At 44.4% G+C, this 27,879-nt stretch overlaps 1 protein-coding gene across 1 annotated transcript in view; it reads right to left on the bottom strand.

Moving 5' to 3' along the window:
* Positions 1-10,670: 10,670 nt before the first annotated feature.
* The window catches only part of TUBGCP3 (tubulin gamma complex component 3), a 94,900-nt gene continuing 77,691 nt past the window's right edge, over positions 10,671-27,879 (bottom strand). The window contains exons 20-22 of the mRNA XM_079778615.1: positions 26,587-26,727; positions 22,560-22,676; positions 10,671-15,734 (exon numbers count right to left, since the gene is read on the bottom strand). Of these exons, the coding sequence (XP_079634741.1) occupies positions 15,576-15,734; positions 22,560-22,676; positions 26,587-26,727 (417 nt within the window). The 3' untranslated portion in view covers positions 10,671-15,575. The remainder of the gene's footprint in view (positions 15,735-22,559; positions 22,677-26,586; positions 26,728-27,879) is intronic.

Raw genomic sequence — 27,879 nt, 5'->3', positions numbered from 1 at the left:
ACAAAAATGGGCTCTTGTGGGTGAGTATGTTAGTCTAATGTTATGTGTCTACGCTGTTGGGCCCCAACTTGTGCTCATGACCATCACCAGATCCTGCAGAGCTGGATGGAGCTCTGGGTGCCACTCTGAGAACCCCAAGGAGCAGCTGAGCCTCAGCTGTGACATTCTGTCATCACGTGGCCCCAGACACAGCCCAGGCAGCAGCGCCTGCCGACCCCAGTCCACAATGCAATTTGATACTAGGTTTTAATGACTATCGTGTCTGAAAAAAGATTCCTCACTAGGACACACAGATCCAATGAGAAGTGTGTCACTGGTGACCAAGACACGTTGTTGTTCTGTGGTCTTTCCTCCAGGTCTTGAATCCCAGAAATAAAATTATACAAAAGTTGATAGAGGCACAAAGAAGGATCTGAGAATCTTTTCTCGTACATTGAGGGAAAGAAATCAGTACTATGTGCTAGTCACTCCTGCACCCTATAACAGCCTCTGCACGAACAGAATGGCCCCTCTCCCCTAGAATCTGCAGGGTGCAAAATAAAGCAGCCTGCACTGAACAGGGACCATTAGAAAAATGAAGGCTGTGTGGAGACAACAAAGAAGAACATGTAATGGAGCTGTGGTGGCCTCATGGAAGTGGGTCCATAGCCATGCTACTCGGACTTCTAGCTTTTCTAACAGCAATAGGACGAATGCTGTCCTCCCCCCCCTCCTCCTCTTTCTCTCCACCCAAGGAACTTCTGAGATGCAAGCCAATGAAATTCGGCCATGGGGATAACTTTGAATGTGTTCTTTCTTTATTAAGAAAACTAGGGGCCCAGTGCATGAAATTCATGCATGGGGGAGGGTCCCCCTCAGCCCAGCCTGCACCCTCTCCAATCTGGGACCCCTTGGGGGATGTCCGACTGCCAGATTGGAGAGGGTGCAGGCTGGGCTGAGGGGGACCCCCCCCCCATGCATGAATTTGGACATCCCTCTCACAATCTGGGACTGCTGGCTCCTAACTGCTCATGCCTGCCTGCCTGATTGCCCCTAACTGCCCCCCCCTGCCGGCCTGGTTGCCCCCAACTCCCCTCATCTGTTCAGTCGTTTGGTCGTCCCTCACTAACCCCTGCCAGCCTGGTCACCCCACGCAGCCTGCTGTTCAGTTGTTTGGTCGTCCCTCACTAACCCCCCTGCCAGCATTGTCACCCCACGCAGCCTGCTGTTCGGTCGTTACTGTTACTGTGACGGCATCCCAGACAATTTGCATATTCCTCTATTATTAGTATAGATGAGTCACATGCTACCTTTGGCACTTTGTTACTAAGAAATTATCTGTGCCTGGCCAGTATGGCTCAGAGTTTGAGCGTCGACCTATGAACCAGGAGATCATGGTTTGATTCCCAGTGAGGGCATATGCCTGGGTTGTGGGCATAAATAAAATATTTTTATTGATTCCAGAGAGTAAGGGAGAGGGAGAGAGAGATAGAAACATCAATGATGAGAGAATCATTGATTGGTTGCCTCCTGCACGCCCCCTACTGAGAGTTGAGCCCACAACTCAGGAATCAAACCATGACCTCCTGGTTCATAGGCTGACGCTCAAACTCTGAGCCACTGCAGCTGGACTAAAAGTATACACTGAGTGGCCAGGTTATTATGATCTCTGAACGCATAATAATCTGGCCACTCAGTGTGTGTGTGTGTGTGTGTGTGTGTGTGTGTGTGTGTGTGTGTGTGTGTTAGAGGCCTGGTGCATGACTTTGTGCATGGGTGGGGTCCAGCCAGTCTGGCCAGGGGGAGGGAGAGGACATGGGCAGTTGTTCGGCCTGCCTGCTGGTCGAACTCCTGGTCGAGGGGACAATTTGCATATTAGCCTTTTATTATATAGGATATACACTGAGTGGCCAGATTATTACGCGTTCAGAGATCATAATCTGGCCACTCAGTGTATATTTTTTAAGAAATTATCTGCAACATCTCCCCAAATTCTAACTACACCAGTGCTCTTTGAGAGTACACTAAAATAGTAACCTGACTTTTTAAAATGAGATCTAGGATATAAAAATTCAAGCATGAATTCCCACAAGCCAGTACAGTTATTTACACATTATATATATATATATATATATATATATATATATATATATATACACACACACACAAGAAGTATTAGTACATTATTCATGTAATAAAACAAAAATTTGATATAGACATAGAACTTTTAGAAGTATGATATAAAATGAAATAAAATATTTTTAAATAATTTTAAATTTATCAGTCATCTTCTTTGCTTCTGCTAAAATACGTTATCTATACATATAAAAGGCTAGTATGCGAAGTGTCCCCTCGGGAGTTCGACCGAGAGACCGGGAGTTCGATTGATCACTATGATGTGCGCTGACCATCAGGGAGCGGTGTGGAATGAAGAAAAGCCCTGGCCAGGCTGCCAGGGAAGGAAGGCCCCGGGCAGTAGCCGGAAGGCGCTGATCAACCCTGATCGCTGGCCAGCCCTAGGGACCCTACCCGTGCACGAATTTTGTGCACCGGGCCTCTAGTAAATAATAATGGTTTCAGGGACTCCTATGTTTAAACATACTTCTTGGGTTATAAAATATTGTGCTTAGCACTTTGCTGTACAACCATTTGACATATTATTTCAATTTAGTTTCAATGACTACATGTCTGACAAAAGGATCCTCATGAGGATACACAGATCCCAATGGAGAAGTGCCTCACTGGCTGCACTTCTAATCTGTGTTGCACATTATTCAACCCCATTGACCAAGTCTGCGTTCTGTTTCAATGGAGGCAGCAAATTTCTATACTCATGAGAACAATCAGTTGTTGCTCCAGACTCATTAAAATGTGTTGAATTTGAAGAATTTTAACAAATGGTCTAACCAATTGAAACCCTTTGTGTGGAGTAAATTTTTTTTTACATATTTTTATTAATTTCAGAGAGGAAGGCAGAGGGAGAGAGATAGAATATCAATGATGGGAATCATTGATCGGCTGCCTCCTGCACACCCCACACTGGGGATCGAGCGTACAACTGGGGCATGTGTCCTGACCGGGAATTGAACAGTAACTTCCTGGTTCATAGGTCGACACTCATCCACTGAGCCATGCCAGCTAGGCTGCATGGAGTATTTTAAAACTATGTTTCCAAGTTAAGTTTTAAGTCAAACTTCTTTTTAAAAAAATAAATGACACATCATTCTTAGCAACAAAACTGCATAATAATAGAATAACATTTCTGAACATTCATTTTCGAAATGTTTTTTCTTTAGACACATTCCTTTGGAAAGGTAGCTGCTTCCTCACTCAATGTCAAAATATCATTAGTGAATAAAAAAATAAATTTAAAAATTATTAGTGAGGTTTTACCTTGCAAGGGGCTGCCTTAATATTGTTGAAAAGATCTGCTCAGTAGCATACTATTGAAGGCCATTTTTTCTCACAGAGAAGATCCACACATTTTCTAAAACTGAATGCCTAACTCTTATAAAACCTTGGCATCTCTTTAAGTGCTTGACCCTGAGGTACTGGCAAATCTGTGTGTTAACAAAAAGAGTTTCAGGGTCACTTCCCATCTCCTTACAAAGTGTAAATATTTCACGAGTTACAATACTATATCAACACCTCTGCTTTCACTCAGGCTGCGGAAGGCCACACAGAAATGTTACTACCACCCTGGAAGTGAGAACAACCCAGATCCTCTACACAATCATAGGCAAGGGGTGCCCACGCTGCTGCCCTCGGTGGAGCAGTGGGGTGGAAACCTCCAAGCAAAATAAGGAAGGAGACAACGCGTAAAGGCTGTGCAGGGGTGGGACGAGAGTCCATAGCACCTGTGCGTCCAGGACGCAAGAAGAACCTGCTGCCCCTGCCCCAGCAATCTTTGATGGGAGGAAGATTAGGAAAGCACAGGACAGCAAGCTGAGAGGCTGCCCCCAGACAGGGGAACAATGGCCTGCTGTTGAGAGTGTAGCAGCAGAGGCAATAAAAACGTGAGGACTCCCGTGCCTTCTTTAGGGGCAGGAGAGTTGAGGGATCCTTAGCCCTCAGGTGCAGCCATGTGGGGCCTGCTGTAGTCTGAGGGCAGGGAGCAAACACCCAGCCCTGAGTACAAAGTAGAGGCATTTTCTATGGCGGGGGGGGGGGGGGGGGGGGAGGGGAGACTGGCAGCTCCCCCCGGTGCAGGGGCAGGTGAAGGTGCAGGTACAGGAACAAGACAAAATCTGAGGATAAGGCAGCAGAACTGAGATTAACCCCACAGCCACTTTGATGAAGGGGAAAGCTCTGATCCAGCCCTCAGACAATTGTAAGCCTCTGTGGACTGAATCTAACTAAATTAACCATGAAGCCCAAATCCAGCTCAATCAACTACAGAGTAGGTTGACTCAACCCACTGCAACACAGACTGAGAGAGGAAAAGGCCCTGTACATGGTGCGAATATCATTTACTCTGGTTTCTACAATTATTTTATTGTTTTATTTTTTCAGCTTTATTGAGGTATAATTGACAAATGAAAGTATAAGATATTTAAAGCTTACATTGTGATCGCTTGATACATATAAGCATTGTGAAAGAATTCCCCCATCTAGTTAACTTACACATCCATCACCTCACATATTTATCATTTTGAATTTCTAACCTTCTTTTACACAGAAAAATTGACTGTGGAAGTCAATAAAAGTGTACAAGACAAATCAAAAAGCAAGAATATTACCCCACAAATAGGAGAAAAAATAGTCCATAGAACCAAACATGAAAATGAATGGGATATTGGAATTTCAGAGAGAAACTTTAACTATGACAATTATGTTTGTTTTTTTAAAAAACAAACTAGAAAAACAGGAGGATATTATCCATGAACAGAACAAAATGGAAATGCTAGAAATAAAAAATATTATATCAGATAAGAACCCTCTTTATGGGCTTATTTGCAGACTAGAAGCAACAGAGCAAACAATCAGTGAACTTGAAGACATGTGAATAGAAACTATCCAAGCAGAAACGTAAGGAAAAAATAGAATGGGGAAAAAGGATGGAGATTCTAAGAATTCTGGGTAAATATTAACAGCCCAACATACATGTAATGTAACTGGAATTCCAGTAAGAGGAAAGAGAGAAATTGGAGCATAATAAAAATGTCTGAAGAAATAATGACAAAATAATAGAGAACCCAAATCCAAGAAGCTTGTAAACCCAAAGTAGGAAAAATACAAAAAAAACCCTCCAAGGCACACCAATCAAACTGTTAAAAATGAAAGATAAAGAGTAAATCTGGAAACACCCCTGCCAAAAAAAAAAAACAACCATATATATAGAAGAACAAAGATAAAAATAACCACTGACTTCTTATCTGAAATAAAGGAGGACAGAAGATGAGGAAACACAATGTTCAGTGATGAAAGTGTCAACCTAAATTTCCATACTTAGCAAAAATATTCTTCAAAAAATGAAAGCACATCAAAGAGTGGCCACTGTCCCTCCAAGAGTCATGGAACCCTCCCTTCCCCCCACACCTCTTTTCTCTTGGGACAACTCATGACAGTGTATGAGTTGTGTCCTAACACACAGACTGCGTCCTATCACCAGCATCCCTCTGTATTTTAAATAATAATAAAGTGAGCCTTCCATTTTGTGTTTTTTTTTTTAGTTGAAAAATAATACAAGTTCCAGACTAGGAGGATCAGGGTGTTCTGTTGGGTCCTGCATCACCTGCTGGGGACAAATGCAGGCTTTTGGTCTCTCCAGTGTCCCTCAGGGTGACAGGGTCAGATTAGCAATGGAAAGCTCACATGAGACAAGACAGTCTGAAGCTTTTGTCAGCAATATTAATCTCTGCCCCAGGCAAGTTGCTATGCGATATTCCCTTGCAGCATTTCTATTAAAATCTTAAGCCCATAATAAAGGTAGAGAAATACAAATTTATTTCTCTACTTGAAGAGACACCTGGCAACATGTCTGCAGAACAATATCCATAATCACTGAGCCAAATTTCCATACCATTTGACTCAATTTTCTGGAAAGCAGGTATTTCCGGAGTGCAGAGACATGTGTAATTTATGCTGCTCTTCCTCTCCTTCTAGAGCCTGCACCCTCCTCACTGAGCTTTGAGATGTGCTTCTGAACAGGGCAGAGGCTAGGCTGGGCAGCCCAGGGTGCTGAACCCATACCCCCTTCCCCAGCAAAGAAGGAGGCTGCTGGAGTGGCAGTGCCTTCCTGACACCTCCTCCAGGCAGCCTGCCGGAATGGTGGGAGGAGCTGGGCTGGATCTCGGTCCTGCTTGTCTCCAACTGGGTGCTGGTGCAGGTCACAGCCCCGTTGAGGCTGGCCTCTAATGGCTGGTGTAGGACTAACCAGGCTTTGGTGGCCTGCTCTCGCCGGCCACTTTTCCTCCTGAACCTGGGTCTCCTCAAATTTCACAGGCCCAGAAACACCCTGTTGGGCAGCTGTGCAGGGAAAGGTAAACTGTGGGAGGTGCCTGGTGAGCGTCAGGTGCTGTGACTATTATAAAAACTGTCCCTCCTGCCCAGAGGCCACTACAACCAAACAAGGATGAGGCAAGCAAGCTGGGAAACCATGGGGCAAAGGTTTCAGGTGAGGCTGTGACCCCACGGGACACACCTGCCAGGTGACCCTAGAGGTCTTCAGACCCGCAGTTATCTGGCCATTGATCCAACAGGTTCTTAGACCCCAGACTCAGGGGGCCGGGCTCCCAGTGAAGCTGTCATAGCCCAGATGGGCCACACTCAGGCCTCACTGACTTACTTACAAAGAAGCTCACAGAACAGTCTCCCCAGACTTCAGATATGTCTTCTTAAAAAATATAAATATATACATATTCATATATATATATATATATATATACATATATATATATATATATATATATATACACACACACACACACACACACACACACACATATATCTGACCCTGTCACCCTGAGGGACACTGGAGAGACCAATATATATTGTTGGGGTTCCTCAGCCTGGCCTGCAGGAATGTGGCCAAAACCGCCTTTCCAACATTCCTTGAACGGTCCCAGGTTGTGAGAGGGCAGTTCTCAGGTGACGCACCCCAGAATAGGGCTCCCTCCTCTCTGATTCTGGGTGCATCATCTGAGAACCGCAGCTGCCAAATCACCACAGCTCGGCAGCTCCTGTGTTGAGAGTCTGCCCCCTGGTGATCAGTGCACATCATAGCTACCAGTTGGAGCATCTGCCCCCTGGTGGTCATTGAGCATCATAGCTACTGGCTGGTCAGCCGGTCGGCCAGTCAGCCGGTTGCTTAGGCTTTTATATATATAGGAGCAAAGGTAAACAACTAAACTGCCGCCTCGCACAACAATTGCAAAACTACAACTAAAAAACAAAACATCTACCACCCAGAACCACGGGAAAGCTGGCTGAGTGAATGATTTACAACTAAGAAGGAAAGAGAAAGGAGCACAAACGCTGAAAAGCTGAGGTACGGAGGCGCACGAATCGGGCTGGTGGCGGGCGACTGGGCGCGTGGCTTTTTTTTCAACCCGAAGGGAGACAAGCTCCCAATCACTCTGAAATCCAGTTTCTGGGGACATGCGGGGGACCCAGACGCCTACGGGGAGAAACTGGACTCTTGGCCATCGGGTCGGAAAATGAGAGTGACTTTTTTGCAGAGGTGCGCCCAGCAATCATTGTTTACTGCGCTGGAGCACGGGACGCAGGAACTTGGAAATGCAGAAAGGCAGAGACTGCTGACGGCAGCCATCACCATTTGCCATGCCCTAGCCTAGTGATGCCCTGAGACCCCTCCCCGCCCCGCACATTCTACAAACCCGCCCAGGCTCCACACAGTGGCTTTTGCATATAAATGGCCTGTTATGTGGAAGCTTAACCAAATAAACTGCAACTCCAGTCAGACTGCTCCAAAACCACCAAAGCCCAACCAAAGAGGAGAAAACTGTAGTTCTTGCTATAGCTCCTGCTGGGTGGCCTCAGACAGTAGCTGACCTGCACCCCATTGGAGATCCAGAAGCTAGTGTATCTAATGGTCTGTGTGAGATGACACCAGATTTCAACTACTCTCATAAGGGACACATTCAAGAGGCAGACTCAGTAAGCACCAAAGCCCCACTGGAACAAGTCCTGCCCCATAAACGTGTCTCCAGCACAGCAATTCTTCCGTTATAGACACAGCGGGTCCTCACAGCCAATTGGTCTGGAGGTCAATTCCTCCCAGTGACACCAACAACAATCAAGACTTAACTACAACAAGGCTGTACACACAGTCCACAAAGGGGTGCACCAAGAGTGTCCACCTCAGGTAACTGGGAGGCTGACCCATTGAACCAATAGGACACCTAGTACACAAAGCTACCCTACCAACTCAGGGAAGCAGCAAAAATTAGGAGGCAAGGAAACAGATCACAAACGAGAGAAATGGAGAACAAACAAATGGACATAGAGTTCAAAACCACGGTTATAAGGTTTTTCAAGAATTTCATGGAAAAGGCCGATAAATTTAATGAGACCCTCGAGGATATGAAAAAGGACCAACTAGAAATTAAACATACACTGACTGAAATAAAAAATATTATACAGAGACCCAACAGCAGACTAGAGGAACGCAAGAATCAAGTCAAAGATTTGGAATACAAAGAGGCAAAGGACACTCCTCCAGAGAAGCAAGAAGAGAAGAGAATTCAGAAAGTTGAAGATAGTGTAAGAAGCCTCTGGGACAACTTCAAGCGTACCAACATCAGAATTATGGGGGTGCCAGAAGAGAGAAAGCAAGACGCTGAAAACCTATTTGAAGAAATAATGACTGAAAACTTCCCCCACCTGGTGAAAGAAATAGACTTACAAGTCCAGGAAGCGCACAGAATCCCAAACAAAAGGAATCCAAAGAGGACCACACCAAGACACATCATAATTAAAATGCCAAGGGCAAAAGACAGAGAGAGAATCTTACAAGCAGCAAGAGAAAAACAGTTAGTTACCTACAAGGGAGCACCCATACGATTGTCAGCTGATTTCTTTTTTTTTTTTTAATTTCTTTATTGATTAAGGTGTCACATATTTGTCCTCATCCCCCCATTCCCATCCCACACCCCTCCCCATGGATGCCCCAACCCCCTGTTGAACTTAACCATTGGTTAGGCTCATATGCATGCACACAAGACCTTTGGTTGATCTCTCCCCCGTCCCCCCACCCTCACCTATCCTCCCTCTGAGGCCCGATAGTCCGATCGATGCCTCCTTGTTTCTGGTTCTGTTCTTGTTCATCAGTCTATGTTGTTCATCATTTCCCCTAGATGAGCGAAATCATGTGTCACTAGAGATATACTTATAAGAATTGAATGTGCGACGAGCAATAATAGTTATGCTGACAGGCAAATGAATCAGTCTGTGGTGAGTTTCTTTCTGGACCAACAGTTCTTTTGAGACCCAATATCAATGTCCACCAGTTCCTTATGAGTACATGTCGGCACTGACCCCTCAGCTCTGGATGGTGGACAAATGGTGGTAATGCAGGTCCGACTCCCTCTGGTTTGGTCTCAGCCGGACCCAGGGGCACGGCTTCACCCGGATCCAGGGGCCCACGGCCTCACCCGGACCCAGGACCCAGCCTCACCCGGATCCAGGGGCACACGGCCTCGCCCAGACCAAGGATTCAGCTTCACCCGGACCCAGGGGCGCATGGCCTCACCCGGACCCAGGGGCGCGTGGCCTCTCCTGGGCCCGGGATCCAGCCTCACCCGGATCCAGGGGCACACGGCCTCACCCGGACCCGGGATCTAGCTTCCCCCGGACCCAGGGGCACTTGGCCTCACCCGGACCCAGGGGCGCGTGGCCTCTCCCAGACCCAGGGTCGCGTGGCCTCACCCGGATCCAGGGGCCCACGGCCTCACCCGGACCCGGGGCCCAGGCTCCCCCGGATCCAGGGGCCCACGGCCTCACCCGGACCCGGGACCCAGGCTCACCCGGATCCAGAGGCCCACGGTCTCACCCGGACCCGGGACCCAGCCTCACCCGGATCCAGGGGCACACGGCCTCGCCCAGACCCAGGATTCAGCTTCACCCGGACCCAGGGGCGCATGGCCTCACCCGGACCCAGGGGCGCGTGGCCTCTCCCGGGCCTGGGACCCAGCCTCACCCGGATCCAGGGGCACATGGCCTCGCCCGGACCCGGGATCTAGCTTCCCCCGGACCCAGGGGCACGTGGCCTCACCCGGACCCAGGGGCGCGTGGCCTCTCCCAGACCCAGGGTCGCGTGGCCTCACCCGGATCCAGGGGCCCACGGCCTCACCCAGACCCGGGACCCAGGCTCACCCGGGTCCAGGGGCCCACGGCCTCACCTGGACCCGGGACCCATCAGCTGATTTCTCAACAGAAACTATGCAGGCCAGACGGGAGTGGCAAGAAATATTCAAAGTGATGAATAGCAAGAAACTACAACCAAGACTACTCTACCCAGCAAAGTTATCATTCAGAATTGAAGGGCAGATAAAGAGCTTCACAGATAAGAAAAAGCTAAAGGAGTTCATCACCACCAAACCAGTATTATATGAAATGCTGAAAGGTATTCTTTAAGAAGAAAAAGAAGAAAAAAAAATAAAGATAAAAATTATGAACAACAAATACATATCTATCAACAAGTGAATCTAAAAGTCAAGTGAATTAAAAATCTGAGGAACAGAATAAACTGGTGAATATAATAGAAACAGGGGCATAGAATGGGAATGGATTGATAATTCTCAGGGGGAAAGGGGTGTCTGTGTGGGAGGTATGGGAAGAGACTGGACAAAAATCGTACACCTATGGATGAGGACAGTGGGGGAGAGGTAAGGGCAGAGGGTGGGGTGGGAACTGGGTGGAGGGGAGCTATGGGGGGAAAAAAGGAGAAACAATTGTAATAATCTGAACAATAAAGATTTATTAAATTTAAAAAATATATATTTAACAAATATAAATTAAAGCCACAACATACCATCATATAGCAAACAGATTTGGCAAAACTTTGGCAATGCCAAGTGTTCCAGGATACTGAGCAAGAACTTTCAAACACTAGGGGTAGGAATGAAATTTGGCACATTTTGTGAAGTAGTTTGGCACTATGTAGTAAAGTTGAAGTTATCCTATGACTTAGCAATTCCACTCCTGGCATTTACTCTAAAAAAACTCCTGCATATGAGCCCAAAGAAACATATTCAAGAATGTTCACATCAGCATTGTTTGTAGTAACTAAAAACTGCAAGTAATCCAAACATCCATTAACAATAGAATGGCTGAATAAATTGTGGTATGATCAAAACACTGGGATACAGGCATACCTCAGAGATATTGCAGGTTCATTTCCAGACCACCACAATTAAGCAAACAGTGTAATAAAACAAGTCACATGAATTTTTTTTTATTTCCTACTGCATGTAAAAGTTGTTTATACTGTAGTCTATGAAGTGTGCAATGGCCTTATGTCTAATAAAACAATGTACATACCTTAATTAAAAAATACTTCGCTAAAAACTGCTAACCTGCAACTGAGCCTTCAGCAAGTCATAATCTTTTTTGCCGGTGAAGGCCTTACCTTCAATTTGTGAAAAGCGCAGTATCCGCTGAGTGCAATAAAGCAAAGCACAATAAAGGAGGTGTGCTTGTAGTAACAGCAATGAGTGAACTTCAGTTACAGCTGGAGCTATCAGTTAGTTATTAACACGACACTTAAATTATAAGTATCAATAGGATCCCCATATAAAATGTTGAAATAAATATTTCACTAACAATCTATTGTTAGGAGTGCATACATAGGTGATAATTTTTATTTTTTTTAAAGCAAGGGAGTGACGCCACAAAAGCCAGGTGACTTACCTGCATCGAGGGAGCAGGAAATAGAATCAGGAGAGTCAAAAGGGAGCTACAGGTCACTGGACATGTTGTACATTTCACACTAGCAGGTAGAACATTGGGTGGCTTCTGGCTTTGTAAATAATCTTTAAACTCTACATGTCTTAAATACATTCAAAATTTAATTATGTAGAAAATATCCATGAAACCCAAAGCTGTTTCTTTTTTTAAAAAAACAAACAAAACCCACAATAAAACCAACCAACTAGCACTCCAATGAAATAGCTCTTGTCAAAATCATCTTCTCACCAAATGCAATGATCAGTTCTCTTATCATAATCGAACTCAGGCTTTCAGCAATCTAAAGAGTTGACCATTGATTTCTTGCAACAGTGTTCTCTTGGTCACCTGTGACACCCCAACACTCCTACTCAGCCTCTAAATGTTGGGAGAACTTCAAACCTGGTCCTGAATCCTCGTCTCTGTAGTTTCTTCACGGGCAGTCTCATTGACTCCCATGCCTTCAAATACTGCCTATGCTGATGATTCCCAAACGAGTATCTCTAGCCCTAGCCTCTCCCCTAAATCCTAGACTCATAAATTTGTTCCTCTTGCTCACCTGGGCAGCCAGCCACCCTCAGGTCTACAGCACTCTTCTGGGAAGTCTGGGATAGGAGGCTTGTCACTGCTACGTGTAGCTACAGCCACGACCAGCCCGTGGCCCACAGCCCAGTCCACAGCTTCAGCTGTCCACACGACCCACAGGTGGGACAGTTTCTGGCAACACCTGACCTTTTACATAGACTTTATGCCTCCTGATTCGGTTGGAATGTGACTGTGGCTATTTGATGAAAATACTCTTTTCTTAATAAGTGGCATTTTCAAGTTGGCTGTACCCTTCTGTCTGTATGTTCAAGTCTGGAGGACACATTCTCGTCGGAACAGGGAAATCATAATGCCATAAATTCTCCTGGTGTGGGTACTCAGAAGAAAAGGCAAGCCTACTCCCCTCTTTAGCCACACCTATTAACGCAGCAGGACACGAGGGAGGCAAGTCCCTCCACCCTGAGGATAACTGTGCCTTCAGCCACGGTAACTGAACTTCCTGGGCAAGAGGCATCCTCCATGACAGAAAAGCTAGGCTGAAGCTTACCTGAGCTGCCCAGGACAAGAGCCTTCTCTCTACCAGACCATAAGAGCACCATTTATCCAGTTAACTGCCACGTGTCCAAAACGGAAACCATCCCCAGACGTCACAATATTTTGAATTTAATTAAAAAATCAATTTGCAATGAATATTATAAAAATAAATATATTACTCACAATTCAGGTGTTCTTGAATATTTTCAGCTGAAAATTCTCAACAAAAATTATTTTAAAGTTGATCAGGGCTGCCACTTAGGAAAAACATTTCTTTTTTAATAGACAAGTGTGGCGTGTGGGGAAGGTCCGCCGCTTGTGTCTACATGGTGTACAATGGGTTATTATGAGCCAGACCCTATGCATGCATTAGCTCTAATCTTTACAACCCTAAAAGGTAAGAATGATTACCATTCTTTGGATGAAGTGACCCTCCCAGGGCCATGCCTCCAACCACTCAGTGTCGCGCACTCATTAAACCTTTTGCTGATTCTGGTTGATGGGACCCTGCTCTGTGACAGGCCTGCCTGTCCATTAGTGACTTCTCCAGTGAGTCGGCAATGAATTCTTCCAAAGCCTCATGTAACCATCATCCCTGGACTGCCCTGACCTCTGTGGTCCACATCTCCATTCCCCAGACCCACAGTTCTGTTCTGAGTGAGACCTGCATCCTGACCCTGCCAGGACTATCCTGGTTCCACTCAGGATGTCTCCTTCTCAGAAGCTCCTTCATAACCCACAAATCTGGCCTAATTGCTTGATGGGCCCCTAAGTTCAGATGGAGGTTTAATCCCAAAACAGAATTGTCTAGAATGCTTTCTACTGAGAATTAATCTCTGAAGAAAACTTCAAATACAAGCTCCAAGGTCAAAACACTTTGGGCAATTTCTCTTGGAGATTGCAGTACACATTCATTTCTGAGAAGCTTTGCATAGGGAAAGCTGCTTCAAGTTTCTGCTTTTGTGAATTTTTTAACTAAATAAAATGTATACCCTAAGAAGTTCTGACCTTTACCATGGATGCCTTTCTGCATAGCCAGGACTCCACAGGAATCAGATGTGGATATCAGATAACTAAAAGGGTATATTATAGTCATCCCCAATATCTGTGGGAGATTGGTTCCAGACCCCACACTCATACCCAAATCCAAGGACGCTTAAGTTGCATATATAAATTGCATAATATTTGCATATAACTACGCACATCCCCTGGACACTTTAAATCAGCTCTAGATTACTTAGAATACCTAACATAAATGTTATGTAAATAATTTATACTGTATTGTGTAGGGAATGACAAGAAAAGTCTGTACGTGTTCAGAACAAACACAACCATGGAGGCCTAACTACACATCAGTAACAGCATGACTTTTTTTATTTTCGATGTTTTTGATCTGTGATTTGTTGAACCTGCAGATGCAGAACTCACAGATATGAAAGGTCACCTGTATCATGTGAATACTGGGTGGGTAATATTCCCTTTGGATCTACAATGAAACTAACACACTGTCTAATTTATTAGTTTTGCTGATGAAATAATTCATATACTGAAGCACATTAAATCTAACTCTGTCAATCCCTGCCCCCAAAACTTGGCAAGTGGACTGTCTCTCCACAGACTCCTCAAGAAAGAACCAATACGTGTGAAAGATAATTGCTTTTAATTTTCTAAGTTTTCACTTATGCAACATAATAAAGGCAGATTTATGTGACTTGATATGACATTTTTACAAAAACATTTCCCTCCAACATCTGGTCAGTAGTATATAAATATTTACAATGAAAAAATAGGCAAGGAAAAAGGAAACTTTCATTATTCAAGTCAATTTCTTCCCAATGCTTATCAGAATTTTGAAAATAAAATACTTCATTAACCTTCTAGTCATACATATTTACACTTCAGCCAGTGGTTTCAAAAAATCTAGGTTTAAGGATGTTTTTGTTGCACATCACTCTTACTTTGTTCTACACTATTTTAGCAGTCATCTGAAAGAGTAAATTAAATATAAAAAATGTAAACTTTGAAGAGAAAAGAATAAACATGTGTAAATGCACTAAGATATAAAGGTTCATACATAGGTTAATATTTTACAACACTAAGAAACAAAATAAAATGCTCTATATATTTTCTTAGTAGGGACATTTTGTTTAGATTTAATTTGATTATATTAACAAAAATTGCCTCTAAAGAGGATATTAAAAAAATACCAATGACATTACCATCTTAACTGATTAATATCCATTGCCCTAATTTTCTCTAAAAGAAACTGTGACTTTTTAAAAAAAGTGATAAATATAAATTATATCATGGAGAGCTTAAGAAGCCTCAACAAAGTGTGGTATCTTTGAAATATGAAGACTTTAAAAAATAAATGTGAATAGTGCAAACCAGCCTATTTAATTTAGTGCTATTACAAACATCTTCAACTCCAATGTATAAAAACATGACTTTGATTCTACCAGACGCCATGCCTTTGAAACACTGAAGGATTTGTGGGCAGGAATGGTGGGTGCCCGCAGCATGCCAGTTGCCTTGAGAATTTAAATATGGAAGTTAATGTCAAATAATGCAGTTAATAGCATTTGCAGCTCCCTAAGCCAGTAGGAAAGTCAGGTGTGGGAACTGCGCCGCCCCCTGGTGCCCAGGGACACGCGGAGTCTTGGCTCTCTGGCTTTATAATGCTCATTAAAGTCCAACCTGAAGCTAAGAAACCGCAGACTTTCATCAGAACTGGTCATCAGCAACACCAAAAACTGCTGCACAATCCCCTAAAAAGAAACAAAAAGAGCAAAATATTCATTTCAGAAAGGAACTACACAAAACATGCCCCCTCCAATGTAATCCCACATGGGGTTATTTTTTCCTTCCAAACATAAACACCACTATGGCAAGTGTCCTGAGTGATGGGAACTGCTCCAGAACCTTGCAGTTTAGCCACCTAATGGAACCCACATTAGGAAGAGATGCCATTTTACAAATACAAATTAGCAACCAATAAATTTTATCTAAAAGAACCAATAGATTTTTCCATTTTGCCCCAAGTTCTCCCAGAACAATCAAAAGAGCAAAGCAACTGATGTTAACCCTTTGCACTCGCTTGCTTTTTTCTCGATTCCTTTATTCTAATGCTAACCATGTCGAGTTACACTCGACATCCGAGTGCAAAAGGTTAAAACATCTTATTCTTTTTACGTTAAAAACTTAGCATTATACTTTTCATCTTTCATACTATCTAATAAAGGGGGAATATGCAAATTGACCATCACGCCATGCCAAATCTAGCGGCGCCCATAGCCACAAGATGGCTGTGCCCAGTCCTTTCAGCCCCGCCAGAGTCCCCAGTCCTTTCAGCCCCTCCGGGGGGAGGAGGGGGTGGCAGGCGCGCAGTGCAGGCGGATCCGTCCTCAGGCCCCCAACCGCCCAGGGCCGGCCCAAGGCTCAGGCAAGCCTCAGACGACGGCTGCCCAGCCACCCAGGGCCGCCCGAGGCTCAGGTAACCAGGGCCAGCCGAGGCTTGCGCTGCTGGCAGTGGCAGCAGCAGAGGTGTGATGGGGGCGTCACCTTCCCCTGATCACCGGGTCACCTCCCGCCCCTGAGGGCTCCCGGGCTATGAGAGGGGGCAGGCCTGGCTGAGGGACCCCCCTTCCAGTGCATGAATTTTCATGCACTGGGCCTCTAGTATGAGTTATAAGAGCATTTAATCACAAAGCCCTGCTGAGAAAACAAATTGAGAATATAAAAAATGGATACATGCTCTCAACCATATTTTTAGGGTTCCATCCTAAAAGAGTGGGGCAGAATGTGGCTGTATCACCTCCTTTCCAAGGTGGCTCCGTAAAGACGATGTATGTCAGAGTTTACTCAGACTTCAATACAACAAACTGATCCACTGTTTCTACTAGGGTTGAAGGAGTTACTTAATAAGTACAAACTCTACTCATCAAGTTGCACAACCTGTGGCACAGCTAGCAGACATTTATTTATCTGTTCAAGGTATGTGATGTTTTATCTCCATACTTTCAGAAAGTACTTGTCTGCAGAGAAAAAGTCACTGAAACACCCCCATACTTGTCAATCCTCCCTAAACTCTAACAGCTGCCACTTTCCCTCTCCTTGCTTCTGGAGAGCTGCTATGTCTGTAGACTCATATATATTATGCAAAGTAATTTTGTATTTGAACAAGCATATAATGTGCACATGTGTGAATATCACCTTGTCTTTTTAGATGACTGAAGATTTACAAGAAAGTTCTTAAGGGACTATACTGTTAAAAATATAAACATCTGTCCAGCTGGTGTGGCTTAGTGGTTGAGTGTCAACCTATGAACCAGGAGATCATGGTTTGATTCCCTGTACATGCCCAGGTTGTGGCTCGATTGCCAGTAGGGAGCGTGTAGGAGGCAGCCAATCACTAATTCTCTCTCATCATTGATGTTTCCCTTTCTCCTTCTCCCTTCCTGCCTCCTTTTTTTAAAAAGTATTTTAAAAAATATATAATTATTAAAAAACTAGAGGCCTGGTGCACAAATTCATGCACCGGGGTGGGGGGGGGGTCCCCTTGGCCTGGCCCACAGGATGGGGCCAAAACCGGCTCTCGGACATCCCGAGGCATCCCAGGTTGCAAGAGGGTGCAGGCCAGGCCAAGGGACCCCACCGGTGCACTATCAGGGAGGGATGTGCTAGGTTGGCCAGCTTTTATTATATAGGATAATAATAAATGTCTAATCACTATGTTGTACACCTGAAATTAACATAATATTGTATGTTCACTGTAAGTGAAAAATAAAAATCTTAACAATATACAGTGATTTCTTGTTGAGTGATGAATTATGATGATGTGTGAAGGTCACTAGAGGGATCATGTGGAATATTTCTTTCTACAGGTTTGAGGCTCTGCATGTTTATTCATAAGCAGTTAATGACGAGGGACAGTTAATGCTCTACCATTTCATACCTATACAAAGAGAAAAGGACTTTTTTCTGATAAAGAAAAGGAATCATGTGAATGGTAATGATTTACAGAGATTAAGTCTGTAATAGGGATAAACTAGGGATTATACTGCTTAAGATTACTTTTTTTAAAATGTACCAACTCTATCAGGAAAATGTGCAACCATCACTGTCCATTTTAGAAATGACCACGTGGACACATTTTTAAGTTATATTACTATTCCTTTGCAGCTGTACAACTCTCTTAATTAATAGTATGGAACTAATAATTAGGAATCCATTTTTAAGAACCATGAATACATACTACATGTACAACCGACTGGTCAAGAAAGCATTTAATTATCAAAACACCTATCCCACAAAAATATGTCTGTATGGGCAAGTCTCCCCAAATTCAAGAAGATTGAAATCATATCAAGCATCTTCTCAGACCACAATGGCATAATATTAGAAAGAAACTACAATAAAAACAATCAAAAAAGTTCAAACACATGGAAGCTGACTAGCATGCTATTAAACAATGATTGGATTACCAAAGAGATCAAAGAAGAAATTAAAAATATCCTGGAAACTAATGACAATAAAAACACAACAATCCAAAATCTATGGAACACATGAGAGCAGTCCTGAGAGGGAAGTTTATAGCTCTACAGGCCTACCTCAAAAAACAAGAAAAAATGGTAGTAAATCTTCTAACTCTACAACTTAAAGAATTAGAAAGAGAGCAACCAACAAGAAAAGCCCAGAGTGAGCAGAAGGAAGGAGATAATAAAGATCAGAGCAGAAATAAATGACATAGAACCAAAAAAATAATACAAAAAATCAATGAAACCAAGAGCTGGTTCTTTGAAAGAATAAACAAGATTGATGAACCTCTAGCCAGGCTCACCAAAAAGCAAAGAGCATTTGACAAAATCCAACACCCTTTCTTGATAAAAAATCAGAACTGAAAGAGGCGATATAAAAACAGACCCCACAGATATACAAAGGATAGTTAAAAAATACTATGAACAACTCTATTCCAACAAACTAGACAACATGGAGGAAATAGAAATATTCCTAGAAAAATACAACCTTCCAAAATGCAAACAGGAAGAATCTAAAAATCTCAACAGGCCAATAACTATGGAAGAAATTGAAGCAGTCATCAAAAAGCTTCCAGCAAACAAAAGCCCAGGGCCAGACAGCTTCACAGGGGAGTTTTACTAATCATTCAAGGAAGAACTAAAACCTATCCTCCTCAGACTATTCCAAAATATTCAAGAGGAAGGAACACTTCCAAGCTCATTCTATGAAGCCAGCATTACCCTAATACCAAAACCAGATAAAGACAACACAATGAAAGAGAATAACAGGCCAATATCCCTCATGAACATAGATGCCAAAGTCCTCAACAAAGTTCTAGCAAATCGGCTCCAGCAGTACATCAGAAAGATCATACACCATGACCAAGTAGGATTTACCCCGGGGATGCAAGGATGGTACAATATCCGCAAATCAATAAACATGATACATCACATAAACAAATTGAGAGATAAAAATTACCGTCATATCAATTGATGCAGAAAAAGCATTTGACAAAATCCAACACCCTTTCTTGATAAAAATTCTCAGCAAGGTGGGAATAGAAGGATCATACCTCAACATAATAAAAGCCATATATGACAAACCCACAGCCAACATCATACTCAATGGGCAAAAACTAAAACCATTTCCCCTAAGAACAGGAACAAGACAGGGATGCCCAATCTCACCACTCCTGTTCAACATAGTATTGGAAGTACTAGCCATTGCGATTAGACCAGAAGAAGAAATAAAAGGCATCCAAATTGAAAAAGAAGTAAAATTGTCCTTATTCGCAGATGACATGATACTGTACATAGAACACCCTAAAGACTTCTTCAAAAAATTATTAGACTTAATAAATGAATTCGGCAATGCAGCAGGATACAAAATTAACGCCAAGAAACCTATGGGATTTCTATATACCAATAGTGAACTTACAGAAAGAGAGACTAAAAAAGCAATCCCATTTACCATTGTGCCAAAGAAATTAAGATACCAGTAATAAACTTAACTAAGGAGGTAAAAGACCTATACGCGGAAAACTACAGGACACTGAAAAAAGAGATAGAGGAAGACATAAACAGATGGAAGAACATACCGTGTTCATGGATTGGTAGAATCAACATCATTAAAATGTCTATACTACCCAAAGCAATCTATAGATTCAATGCACTCCCCATTAAAATACCAACGGCATATTTCATAGACCTAGAACGAACTCTCCAAAAATTCATCTGGAATAAAAAAAGACCCCAAATAGCTGCAGAAATCCTGAGAAAGAAGAACAAAGTAGGTGGGATCTCAATACCAGATATCAAACTGTATTACAAAGCCACTGTTCTCAAAACAGTCTGGTACTGGCACAAGAACAGACATATAGATCAATGGAATAGAATAGAGAACCCATAAATGGACCCAAACCACTATGCTCAATTAATATTTGACAAAGGAGGCATGAACATACATGGAGTCAAGACAGTCTCTTCAATAAATGGTGTTGGGAAAATTGGACAGATACATGCAAAAAAATAAAACTAGACCACCAACTTATACCATACACAAAAATAAACTCAAAATGGATGAAGGACTTAAACATAAGACGGGAAACCATAAAAATACTAGAGGAATCCAAAGGCAGCAAAATCTCTGACATATGCTGAAGCAATTTCTTCACCGATATCGCTCCTAGGGCAATGGAAACTAAAGAGAAAATAAACAAATGGGACTACATCAAAATAAAAAGCTTCTGCACAGCAAAAGAAACCATCAACAAAACAACAAGAAAGCCCACTGCATGGGAGAATGTATTTGCCAATGTTATCACCGATAAGGGTTCAATCTCCAACATTTACAGGGAACTCACACAACTTAACAAAAGGAAGATAAACAGCCCAATCAAAAAATGGGCAACGGACCTAAATGGATACTTTTCAAAAGAAGACAGAAGGAAGGCCAAGAGACATATGAAAAAATGCTCAAAGTCACTAATTATCCGAGAGATGCAAATCAAAACGACAATGAGGTACCATCTCACACCTGTCAGAATGGCTATCATCAACAAATCAACAAATGACAAGTGCTGGCGAGGATGCAGAGAAAAAGGAACCCTCGTGCACTGCTGGTGGGAATGCAGACTGGTGCAGCCACAGTGGAGTTACCTCAAAAAACTAAAAATGGAACTCGCATTTGACCCAGTGATCCCACTTCTAGGAATATATCCCAAGAAACTAGAAACACCAATCAGAAAGGATATATGCACCCCTATGTTCATAGCGGCACAATTCACCATAGCTAAGATTTGGAAACAGCCTAAATGCTCATCAGCAGATGAGTGGATTAAAAAACTCTGGCACATCTACACAATTGAATACTACGCTGCAGTAAAAAAGAAGGAATTCTTACCATTTGTAACAGCATGGATGGAACTGGAGAGCATTATACTAAGTAAAATAAGCCAGTCAGAGAAAGATAAATATCACATGATCTCACTAATTTATGGAATATAATGAACAACATAAACTGACGAACAAAAACAAATCCAGAGACAGAGAAGCATCGATCAGACCGTCAAACCTCAGAGGGAAGGTAGGGGAGGATGGGGGTAAGGGGAAGAGACCAACCAAAGGACTTGTATACATGCATATAAGCCTAACCAATGGACACAGACACCAGGGGGGTGAGGGCATGAGTGGGGGGTGGGGGGGGCAATGGGGGGGATTAAGGACACATATGTAATACCTTAATCAATAAAAGAAATTACAAAAATAAAGTAAAAAAATGTCTGTATGAACATAAACCAGTCATTACTACCACTTATGAAACATGTTTCCAACAAAATGCAATAGTAGGTTAAGTTAGAGTAAGAGCACTTGCAAAAGGGACACATTTCCCCCTTAGATATACTCAAGAAAAATATAAAATTCAAAGCTATGAGGATCGCAGGAAGCACACTATAAGCCTATGGTACAATGTGGTGATGCTTCATTTTAAGTTTTGAACCACATGACTATCAAAGCACACAAAAACGTTAATTTTTAAAAGTTTGATTTGCCTTCCTAATTAGTTATTAGCAACCAAATGGAAAAATTCTTCATGGAAATCTTTTCATCTGTATTTTCAACATGAAAATCAAATCACACTGAGAAACAGATGAAATCGGAAACCAAACCCACAAAATAGAAATATGGACTCTGTGGACTAGCTTCCCTCATCAGCAACTTCAGACCTGTTCTCCCTGAGCTCAGCCCCTTGGCTGCCTGACAGCTCCTTGCACTTACCATCCTGATGTACCTCCATGTGCACTTCTCTCCAGGTCTGTGCTGAAGAGATGCACGCTGGTCTTCCCAGAGCAGCCACCCCCTCCCGCCCCCCAACAATGATAACATTAGAACCACCCCAGGCAGGGGTTCTCAGACCTGGCTGCACCACAGGTCACAGCCAAGGTTGGGAACCACTGTAGGTGCTACTCACCACTACACTGATTGAATAATTCCTTTCTAATCATTTTGACAGCCAACAGTCAAGTATAGAAAATGAGCAATGTGATTTGGACAGCATTTTGTTACTCTAATATGTACCTGGTAGAAATGCGTCAATATTCGCAACTGGGAACACATTTTTGGTATAGACTCTTGAAATTCTTGAATCCTCTTGTTCTCCTCCTCTTCCTCTGCTGCTGTCACTCCCCACTGGCCCTGAAGAGTCAGAAGTACCAAATTAAATTGAAATCTGGATGGAAGAAATTGTTAATGTAGGGCTGAGAAGAAATGTCAGGAGTTGGGGGGGAGGGGGTGCTTTCTACGTCCCTCTGTACTACTAAGAACTTCTATGATAATTTTCTAATGCCAAACTATTCTCTAGCTTACTTTATCCCCAATTAATAATGTACCTTGGAAATACATCAATACATATGAGTAAATACAGAATTCCCTCAGTGTTTTAAATAACTACAGTATTATACTTTAGAACATGTAACAATTTTGATAATTTGTCACAAACAAGTCTTTTGCTATTACTAACAATCCTATCTAATAAAGAGGGAATATGCTAATTGACCATCACACCCTCACAAAGATGGCGGCACCCACAGCCACAAGATGGCGGCGCCCAGTCCCCTCAGCCCCACCAGGGCAGCAGGCACGCAGCACGCTGGGCCCGCTCCCAGGCAGGTCCAGCCGCTCTGCGCGCCTGCCTCCAGAGTCCCCCAGTCCCCTCAGCCCCCCAGCCGCCCAGGGCCAGCCCGAGGCACAGGCAAGCCTCAGATGTTGGCTGCCCCGCCACCCAGGGCCGGCCCAAGGGATGACCAAACGACTGAACAAGCAGGCTGTGTAGGGTGACCAGGTCGGCAAGGGGGTTAGTGAGGGACGACCAAACGACTGAACAGCAGACTGCATGGGGCGACCAGGCTGGCGAGGGGGCCAGGAGGGGTGACCAGGCTGGCAGGGGAGCAGCTGGGGGCAACCAGGCCAGCAGGGGGGACTGTTGGGGGCAATCAGGCTGGCAGGGGGGGGCAGTTGAGAGCGACCAGGCTGGCAGGGGGTGGCAGTAAGAGGCGACCAGGCCAGTTGCGGGGGGGGGGGGGGGGTAGTTGAGGGCAACCAGGCCGGCAGGGTGGGCAGTTGGGGGCAATAAGGCTGGTGGTCGGGGGAGGGCAGTTAGGGCGACCAGGCAGGCGGGGAGGGCAATTAGGAGTGACCAGTCTGGCAGGGAGGGGGCAGTTGGGGGCAACCTGGCTGGCAGCGGGGGGCAGTTAAGGGCAACCAGGCCAGTGGGGGAGGGGGGGCAGTTAGGGGCGACCAGGCCGGCAGGGCAGGGGGGGGCAGTTAGGGGCGACCAGGCACGCAAGGCAGGTGAGCGATTAGGAGCCAGTGGTGCAGGATTGTGAGAGGGATGTCCAACTGCCAGTCTAGACCAGCAGTCAGACATACTCTGAGGGGTCCCAGACTGGAGAGGGTGCAGGCTGGGCTGAGGTGACCCCCCCCCACCCCTGTGCACGAATTTCGTGCACTGGGCCTCTAGTACTGTAATAAACAGCCTTGTGTCTTTCCATCACTTTGCATATATTTTTAATGCAGATGGTATACATAAAAGTGGAACCAGATGGGTCAAAGACTGGCACCCCTTAAACCTTGCTGAGAGTGAAGCAGGCAGAACCAGCTTCCATCAGAATCTCAGCAATCTGAGGATTCTGAGATCTCGTTATGAGTCTTCTTGCATAATCTCTTTAAAATGCCAGTGGACCTTAGGTCTAAATGATTGCTTCATAAATTACTTTGCCTGATGAATTTAAATAATTTCTCAGCTTTTAGATCTTCTCCTGTATCCATCCCTAAGCATCCTATCTAATAAAACAGTAATATGCAAATTAACCATCACTCTGCTATACCCACAGGCCACGCCCACCAGTCACGCCCACCAGCCAATCAAGAGCGATATGCAAATTAACACAACCAAGATGGCAGTTAACTTGCATATCCTGGCACAGAGCGAAGACTGAAGACAGTGGAGAAGGAAGCCAAGCACTGCAGAAGGGAGCAAAGCTGCAGAGAAGTAAGCAAGCGGGGCAGTTGGAGAAAAGAGGGAAGCAGGCGGGGCAGGGGAGAAGGGAGTGAGCGAGGCAGCAGAGAAGGGAGGGAGCAAGGCAGCGGAGACGGGTGGGAGCGAGGCAGCGGAGGCGGGAGTGAGGGAGGCAGAAGAGGCGGGAGGGAGCGAGGCAGAGGAGAAGGGAGGGAGCAAGGCAGCAGAGAAGGGAGGGAGCGAGGCAGCGGAGGCGGGAGTGAGGGAGGCAGAGTAGGCGGGAGGGAGCGAGGCAGAGGAGACGGGTGGGAGGGAGCGGAGATGGGAGGGAGTGAGGCAGCGGAGAAGGGAGGGAGCGAGGCAGAGTAGGCGGGAGGGAGCGAGGCAGCAGAGATGGGTGGGAGGGAGCGAGGCAGAGTAGACGGGAGGTAGCGAGGCAGCGGAGACGGATGGGAGCGAGGCAGAGGAGACTGGAGGGAGCGAGGGAGAGAAGAATGGAGGGAGCGAGGCAGCAGAGATGGGTGGGAGGGAGGGAGGCAGCGGAGACGGGAGGAAGCGAGGCAGCGGAGACGGGAGGGAGCGAGGCAGAGGAGACGGGTGGGAGGGAGGGAGCGAGGCAGCGGAGACGGGTGGGAGGGAGGCAGCGGAGACGGGTGGGAGGGAGGCAGCGGAGACAGGTGGGAGGGAGGCAGCGGAGACGGGTGGGAGCAAGGCAGCGGAGACAGGTGGGAGCGAGGCAGCGGAGACGGGTGGGAGGGAGGCAGCGGAGACGGGTGGGAGGGAGAGAGGCAGCGGAGACGGGAGGGAGCGAGGCAGAGGAGACGGGTGGGAGCGAGGCAGCGGAGATGGGTTGGAGCTTTGCTCAGGCTGCAGGAAGCCCTATTCTTGCAGGAGTATTCCTGCAATGGGCGGCTAGTATCTGAATAAAATCCACTGAATAAATCTGACTTATTATGTAGATCTTGTTCTACTCCAGCACTGATGGTTAACAGTCTGGAGAGAGAATCATCGCCCCCCACACAACTGGCAGCCATCCTATTATCAGAGTATGAAAATCCTAAAGACTGATTTTTGTAGATTTTCATAGTTTAGTAATTTTTCAGAAGAGCAAATTCTCTGGAGCATCTGGGCAGTTTTAAACATCACAGAGGTGGCTAGCATTTACTGAATAACTATTAAATACTAAATAATTGACATATTATTACCACATGTAAATAAGTAACTCACTCCTATTTACAAAAAGGAAGCTATGTCTTAGAGAAGTCAGTCAAGTCACCACAAAGCACAAAGCCCGTGAGTTGGGGTTGGGGTTGAACTTCAGTCTGTCTCGTGGCTAGGCGTGCCTCTCTGTGCATACAAACTCTGATATTTCATAATCACAGACAACCACACCTGGCAAAAAACAATGAAATAACTACTCCTGTTTCTAAAATATCCAGAAGAAATAATTTGTGCTCTAAGTTGTAAAATTTTCAAGGTAAACATAATCCTCTATCACTAATTTTAAGGCAAAAAATACTCAAAAATAAAACTTATCAAGACATATTAACCAAAATAATTCTGTCACTAACCCAAAAATAAGCATCTTAAAAAAGTAAAAGATTATACAAATTATATCAAATACAAAAAATCTCATAAACAGCCAAACTTGCTCAATAAATCTTCATAATTCAAGATCACGGAGAACACAAAATACTTTAGTGAGGTTGCTGAAAATAGCCATATTGTGTAGAAATTTGGTTCCCATAAGTATATATGAATCCACAGCTCCAAACAGAAAGCAATGCAGAGTCAGGTACCACTCTGATAACGGCAGCAATACATAGGTATCAGCATCTCGACACTTAATAATGAAAAGTGCAAGAGATTTGTGATTCTTGTGAAACTGTCACCTTTATTTTTGAAAGCATGATGGTAGTGATGGTGACCACTTCCTTTAAAACAGCTCTTCCTCAGGACTCCAAATGTGGATGTGAGCACAGTCTCAGTTTTAGGAACATTTCAGCATGAAAACTATTTGTTGTATTTATTATAATGGCAATTAGTTCATTATTTAAACTGATAAATCCACTAGCATAAAAACCATACCTCAGCTTCACGCTGCTTCTTTTTCTCTTCAAACTGTAACCGTCTCTGCAGCTCTTCCAGGGCAGCTCTGTATATCGCATCCTGAGTATTCTGAAGTTCAATGATTTGATCAAACACGGCTCTAAGCTGGTTTAAAAGTGCCTAAAGAGATGACATTTTTTTTATGAATACAGCCCCAACATACTAAGTTTTCCAAAGAAAATATTGATAATTAGTAATAAGATACTATAAAACAAGATACCAACTCACATTCTCAAAATTCTCATTAGTTGTTCATTCATTCATTTTCAAACATTTACTGAACATCTACAATGCAGCAACACTATACCAGGTCCTGGCAAAATCCCATAGTAATTCTGTATCACCATAGCAACACCAGTATGACATACCCCAAGCTCTCTATGCAAATTACCTCCATTCCTCACAAAAACCTTACAAACTTGAAGCGCTACCCCAAGTGTCAAAACTACTAGTAAGTGGTTGAGTCAGGAGCTGGACTATCCTACAGTTCAGAAAGGAAAGGAAGGGAAAGTACTTCAAGGGGTTTTGTTTTTTTGGTTTGGTGATTCATAGCAAAACCACACACCGAGACTATAAGAAAGGAAATTCTTAATAAAATATATATTTTTAATTCAGCAAGGTTTTTATAAAAAATGGTATCATATTTTATACCAGGAATGAAAAGGTGGTTGCCCACTGGCAAGGGGAGGGGGGACTCTAAATGTGTTGAAACATATCAATGCCACAGTACATTTCTCTAGCTCACTGCCTGTGTTGTAGTGGTCTTCAGTATACAGCTACCATACTTTAGTTATTCTTTCTCCTAGGGCAGCACAGGAAGAAGTAAACAGAATGAGACCTACAGCACAAAATCATTTTTGTAAATAAACACTATATCCATGCAAAATTATATATACACTAGTGGCCCGGTGCATGAAATTCATGCATGGTGGGGGGGAAGAAGGTGTCCCTCAGCCCAGCCTGCACCCTCTCCAATCTGGGACCTCTCAGGGGATGTCCGACTGCCTGGGATATCCCACAGGGATCGGACCTAAACCGACAGTCGGACATCCCTATCACAATCTGGGACCACTGGCTCCAACTTGCTCACCTGCCTGCCTGCCTGCCTGATCGGCCCTAACCACTCTGCCTGATGGCCTGCTCGCCCCCATTGCCCCACCCCATCCCCCCGCCGGCCTGCTCACCCCAACTGCCCCCCCGCCAGCCTGATTGCCCCCAACTGACCCCCCCTGCCAGCATGCTTACCCCCAACTGCCCCCCCTGCTGTCCTAC

This window comes from Cnephaeus nilssonii (genome assembly GCF_951640355.1).
Source record: "Cnephaeus nilssonii genome assembly, chromosome: 8".
Lineage (NCBI taxonomy): Eukaryota > Metazoa > Chordata > Mammalia > Chiroptera > Vespertilionidae > Cnephaeus > Cnephaeus nilssonii.
The sequence above is the reverse complement of the archived record's forward strand: the minus strand, read 5'-3'. Positions and strand labels throughout refer to the sequence as shown.